The sequence below is a fragment of the Hevea brasiliensis genome, chromosome 1 (genome assembly GCF_030052815.1).
Source record: "Hevea brasiliensis isolate MT/VB/25A 57/8 chromosome 1, ASM3005281v1, whole genome shotgun sequence".
Taxonomy (NCBI): Eukaryota; Viridiplantae; Streptophyta; class Magnoliopsida; order Malpighiales; family Euphorbiaceae; genus Hevea; species Hevea brasiliensis.
Window position 1 is genome coordinate 23,464,350 of NC_079493.1, and position 5,977 is coordinate 23,470,326.

The window sequence follows — 5,977 nt, forward strand, 5'->3', positions numbered from 1 at the left end:
ACAAATAATATCTAAATATATAAGTAAATATAGTTATTATTAAAAAAAAAAAGATGATTATAGATTTTGAGACCCATCTATGCGTGTGTCTATATATATATATATGTCCACTCACTATTAGATTATCATTGCATATAAAAAATTCTACATGGAATCATTGCTTTTATTGTATAATTTCTCCTCAAATAGATGTATATACATCACGAATTATGAAAAATATGAATGAAGATTATATTGAATTAATCTGGATCAAATAAGTGGATGAAGGCAAGGTTGGACATTAAGACACATGTAGGGTGCATCAAACAGAGTCCACTTAGGTCATACTCGCGTGAGATTGGTCTTTGGGTGAATCATCCGCAACGAAATTCTTATTTAGAAGAATTTAAGAAAAAAAAAATGATAAATTCACGTATAAAATACATTCATATATTTGACTTTTAAATTTATAATAGATTAAGTTTGAATAAATTTTTTTCCCTTATCCGCATTTAAACTCAGCAATCCAATCTTTACCGATTGTGCATCAATTTAGAGAGTCATTTCAGTTCATTCACTCAACTTTAATTTATTAAAATAAAATTTTTAATTTTAATATTATTTTAGTAAAAATTCTTTTAACCTGTAATAATAAGTTTTCAGGTTTATTTTTTTAATCAATACTAAATTAACATTTAATCAAAATAAATTTATACATTATCATTTATTGCATATTATTTTTTATATAAAAAAATATTGATAAAATATCATATATTAATAAAATATCATTTTAAAATTGAAAATGCATTATTATTTTTTTCCCATATTGGTACAAATTAAATTTTCATTAATAAAATTAGTTAAAATAAAATATTTTTATTGAATAATTGTTAATTATAGAAGGAAAAAATGGCAAAAGGGTAATTATATTATTTTTTAACCTATAATATTGCAGGTCATGAGTACTTTTTCTAAAATAAATTAAAGTTAAAAGATTTTATTTTAATAAATTAAAATTGAATAACCGAAATGAAATAACTACCCAACTTTAAAACTCTAAACACAAAATAAGGTTTTAGTATAGATATTTATTATATTCTCAAACTCACTTTGAATCCTTGTAATCTGTTCTGCACAATAATATATTATTATTTTTATTAAAAAAACAATTTATTCCTATATATTTATGTATTTATATATTATAATTTAAAAAAATTATAGGAATATTATTAAGATTACATTTAAAATTTACATTATTAATTTATAATTTAATTTATTTTTTAATAAATAAATTTATGATATAATAGTCAATAAAATAAAAAAATAAAAACAAAGGACTCCTGCAGGAAACCCACCCTCCTGCTTTTCGATGGGAAATTTTCCACCCCAATCCCAAACTCCTATGAGCATGGTAAGAAAAATATAAAACAAAATTAGATTGTATATTTTGGCCTGTGAACATGGAGAAAAACTTTATAAATGCCTAGTTTGGTTTGGTCTCAAAGTTGAAGGCATATCACACATATGATAAACACATATTCAACTCCCTATTCACTTAATCCCTTACTAAAAAAAATTTATAAATATCCTATTACACTATCCAGGTATAATGATTCTATTTTCATATACCGTACGTTAAATTGTCTTTAAAATTGACTTTCTCATTCAAGTGAGTCACCGAAAATCTCCATTCACATTTTTCACCCTTTATTTATGCAACTTTAACAGTGCAAAACCAGGACCATATTTCAAAAGATTTATCAACTCATAATATTCATAAATCAATTTGCCAATATTAATTGATCATATATAGATACATGGAATTAGATCCTCTCAATCTGTTAAAAGAGAAATAAATAATAAATAATTTATGAGCAAGGTGAAATTATTAGCTTGGAGAATTTTAGAGCTGTTTTATTTTGGGTAAATTAAGTTAATTAATTAATGGCTCAGCCACATGATTTGTTCATGCTGAATTTGAATTTGCAATAACCTTTTCACACTTGAACAATTGTATATCTTTTGATATTATGACGCAAAATTATATATGGCCTAATAATATACCACAAATTAAAAGGTTATAATCATTCTTTTGTGCTCTTGTATAATTCTTCACTTTTTTTCTTGATTTCATATGAGATAGCTTTTAAACTAATAATGATTAAAAGAAAATACTTCAATTATGCTGGTTTTTTTTTTCTTCAATTGCAATCATTTTTAATTTACCAATAATAACAATAATAATAACAACAAGAAAATACTTCGACTGATTTATTATTTCAGTTTTTTTTTGGTATAATTGGTTTCAGCTGATATTCAAACTCAAGATCTCACAATTTTCAAGGCAATTTTAGTACCATTGAACTAAAGTGAAAAGACTTTTTCTTTTGTTAAATTCATCTGTAATATAATAAGAGTTGAGTCTTTTATTGTCAAAAAATTTCTTTTATACTTAAATTTAGATTTTTTTTTTCAATAACTACAATTAGGGTTTTAATAGGATTTGGAATGTGAAAAAAAAAAGTTTAGAATGAAAAAAAGTGGGATGATCTAGAATTCTCGTGTTTATACAATAACTTTAATGTTTGAATAGACACGAGCCCCTCCTCGAACAGATTCCGCCTTTTGCTCCTCAACCTACAAGATATTTGCAGCCGTTTCCGGTTGTTGTTCCCCTCCCAAGAGCAGGTTTTTACATATTACTCACCCGTCCACCACTGGAAACACCACTTTTCATTCAACTTGCATGTGTTAAAAATGCTGTCAGCGTTCATCCTTAGCAAGATTGAACTCTTCATGAGATTTTTAGTTGCATTACTAATATTTTATTCTTTATCGTATTATATTTTGTTTTATATGTATTATCCCTTTTAATGTGTTTAAAAATTTGAGTGTGTTGTGAATTTGCATAATTAACACCAATGGAATATTGTGTATATTGAGGGTGTGTAGGTTAAAATTAAGAGAGGTTGCTGAGTTTGGTCGCCAAGGTTTACAGCAAAGATGCATAAATATAAAAGAGAGAGGATCACATACCATACCTTCCAGGGACCCACATTATAAAAAATCATTGTTCTCCACCACCTCACCTCCACTGTAGACTGTTGATTTCGGGGCATGCTAATTTCGATGGCTAAGATGGCAAAGAGTCAGATGGTCAGGGACGTTGTCGAGCATGCACGGCGTGATTCGGACGTTGAACAATCTGATTTCGAGCCACGGAGAATTGGTTATATATGACAATATATGAATCAATTTCCTGATTTTAATTGGTGATTCATTGAATCCTATAATCCCACAAATTGGAGTTTGGATTTTTAGAATTAAAAGCATGAAAATGAACTACCATTTCATGGATTTGGAATTCAAATTCTAGGAATCATTAATGGAATTTGAGATTGAGAAACAAAAGTCATAAAATACATAGAAATAGCTCAATTTTGTAATGCTCTTTATATTCATAAATATTTTTTTATTAGTTATTTATTTTATGATTTATTTACTGACAAAAACAAAATAAATAAATAGAGAGAGAGAGATGTGCTAGGTGGGTTATAAGTAGACGTTGTAGGTTAGAAACTTGGGAAGACGTTGAAAGCAGAACGGAATTCACCCCACCAAGCAACCTCTTCATCTCCCTTTCTCTATTTCTTCCTCAGATACGCAGAGAGAGATAGAGAGATTACTTTAAGGGTTTGTTAGCCTAGACGTTGCATCAATCGCTGGTAGACAGACCTCTCTTTCCAAACCTTCCCTAGCCCTTTCCCTCTCTAACGGAAATAAACCCTCCTTATATTCTCCTTTCTCTGCCTGTTTTCTCATCTTCTTCTTGCTTTGCCCTCCACAAGCTCTTTTACTCTCTACCCACTCCAACCCATATCACTTGTTCTTTAATTTATTTGGATTCTTGAACTAACTAGCTTGCTAGGGTTTTTCCTCTATTGTTGTTTTATTTGGATATATATTCTTTGGTCTTCCTTGTATTGTAAAAATCATCAGATGTGTACCAGAGGTCATTGGAGGCCGGCTGAAGATGAGAAGCTTAGGAAGTTGGTCGAACACTATGGTCCTCATAACTGGAACGCCATAGCTGAAAAGCTTCAAGGAAGATCAGGTGAATATTAATTTAACCTAACTTTTCTTTCTTTCTTTATGAAAATTCAAAATTTTCATTTCCAAGAGCAATTGCAATATATAAATCAATATATAAGGTTGGTTTTAGGAAAAATATATGCATAGTTAATTTATCTATGCTTGAAGAAAAAGAAACAAATGGAAGCTAATGTATGAGTGTGACTAATAACAAACACAATTACATCAGGGAAGAGCTGTAGGTTGAGATGGTTTAATCAGCTGGATCCAAGAATCAATAGAAGCCCTTTTACAGAAGAGGAAGAAGAAAGGCTTCTCGCATCTCATAGGATTCATGGGAATAGATGGGCTGTTATTGCAAGGCTTTTCCCTGGTCGAACAGATAATGCTGTGAAGAACCATTGGCATGTTATTATGGCAAGAAAATGCAGGGAAAGATCCAGGCTTCAATCTAAAATAGCTGCTCAAACTTTAGTTAACGACCAAAACCATTGCTCTTCCTCCAAACAAGATCGTGTGTTGTTCAATTCCCAAACTACCAATCTTGCCTCATTTGTCGGTAAATACTGCAGTAGATACTATAATCAGCATACTTTTCCTCGCAACTATCTTCGATCCTTTTGCCAAAGCAATGAGAATCCCAGTCACCTTGAAGGTATAAATAGAGTTTTCTTGCTGATATAATTATAAATCAAATTTTGTTATATATAAATGTTCAGCGGACCATAATAGAGTGAATTTTTCTGCTTATTATTTCCATATATTACGTTCTATTGTATATGTTATGTGTCTTATGCATGTTTCATTTAATTTGCTATTGTATGTATAAAACATACTGCAGGTAAAAAACAGGCTTTTGAGTTTTATGATTTTCTCCAAGTGAAAACAGACTCTAGTAGAAGTGAAGTGATAGACATTGCAAGAAGGGATGATGAGGAGGTAAATCAAGAGGCCATGGAACAGCAGATAAAGGCTGGTTTGCAATTCATTGATTTTTTATCAGTTGGGAACTCATCTTAGTACAAGTGTCTGATGATGATGAAGATGATGAATTGACTTTGGATATATACACTTTAAGAGCATATATAACTGATTAGAACTCTACCTAGCTAGATATGTACCACAACTGCGTTGACATTACATATATGTATGTGTACTTAGAAAACTATATATATATATATATATATATATATATATGTATATATAACATGTACGTATGATATTAGTAGAGAAGCATGCAGAACTTGCATGCAGATATATAGAAAGCAAAAGCTTTATGCATGTGCAATTAAGATGTTAATGTAAAACCCTTATATGATCGGTTAAAAGGCTGAACTCTTACAATTCGAGTGTATTTTGTACAAGTTTATGTTTACCATTAGCAAGTCTCTTAAAGAAGATCTCATATCAAAAACATAAAAGAATATAAATAGTATTTAAAAATCTCAAAGTACAATAATTTAGAGTTTTGAGTAGAACAGAGTGTCTCAAATGATATTAATTAAAAGAGTGTCCTCATGTTCGTATTAGAGAAAAAGATCGCTCCCATACTGAATGTGCTTGTTATGGATTGTCGATGAGGTCTTAATTTGCATGATATAAGTGCTCAAACTCTCATCATCTTCTCTTTTGGAGCCTTAGGTAAAATATTGTGGTAAGTTTGATTTGTTTGCACGTTCTGATCATTAATTAAGAAGGTGGTAAAAATTACAGAAATTATTACAAGAATGATCTAATGGACCGAACTAATAAAATCAGAACATGTAGAGCTGACAGTTATAAATTTAAACATGTCAAAAATTGGCTTACAAATTTAAATAATAAACATGGAGCTAACGATTACATTTTTTTATTTATCTTTTTATTCATGAATTCTTCTGATTCTATTAATTGAGAAACTAAATTA

At 29.5% G+C, this 5,977-nt stretch overlaps 1 protein-coding gene across 1 annotated transcript; it reads left to right on the forward strand.

The window, feature by feature from the left end:
- The first annotated feature begins 3,553 nt into the window (after positions 1-3,553).
- LOC110634541 (transcription factor MYB52) lies at positions 3,554-5,388 on the forward strand. The gene is made up of 3 exons (XM_058139759.1): positions 3,554-4,093; positions 4,301-4,726; positions 4,913-5,388. Exons 1-3 carry the CDS (start codon positions 3,979-3,981, stop codon positions 5,089-5,091), a joined length of 720 nt encoding a protein of 239 aa, XP_057995742.1. The 5' UTR covers positions 3,554-3,978; the 3' UTR covers positions 5,092-5,388.
- The last annotated feature ends 589 nt before the right edge of the window (positions 5,389-5,977 follow it).

What these genes read in the sequence shown, in the direction of transcription:
- LOC110634541 (XM_058139759.1), top strand. Translation starts at nt 3,979, where the DNA reads ATGTGTACCAGAGGTCATTGGAGGCCGGCTGAAGATGAGAAGCTTAGG. An exon ending in AAAGCTTCAAGGAAGATCAG is followed by an intron (nt 4,094 to 4,300) that starts GTGAATATTAAT and finishes CAATTACATCAG; the next exon opens with GGAAGAGCTGTAGGTTGAGA. An exon ending in GAATCCCAGTCACCTTGAAG is followed by an intron (nt 4,727 to 4,912) that starts GTATAAATAGAG and finishes AACATACTGCAG; the next exon opens with GTAAAAAACAGGCTTTTGAG.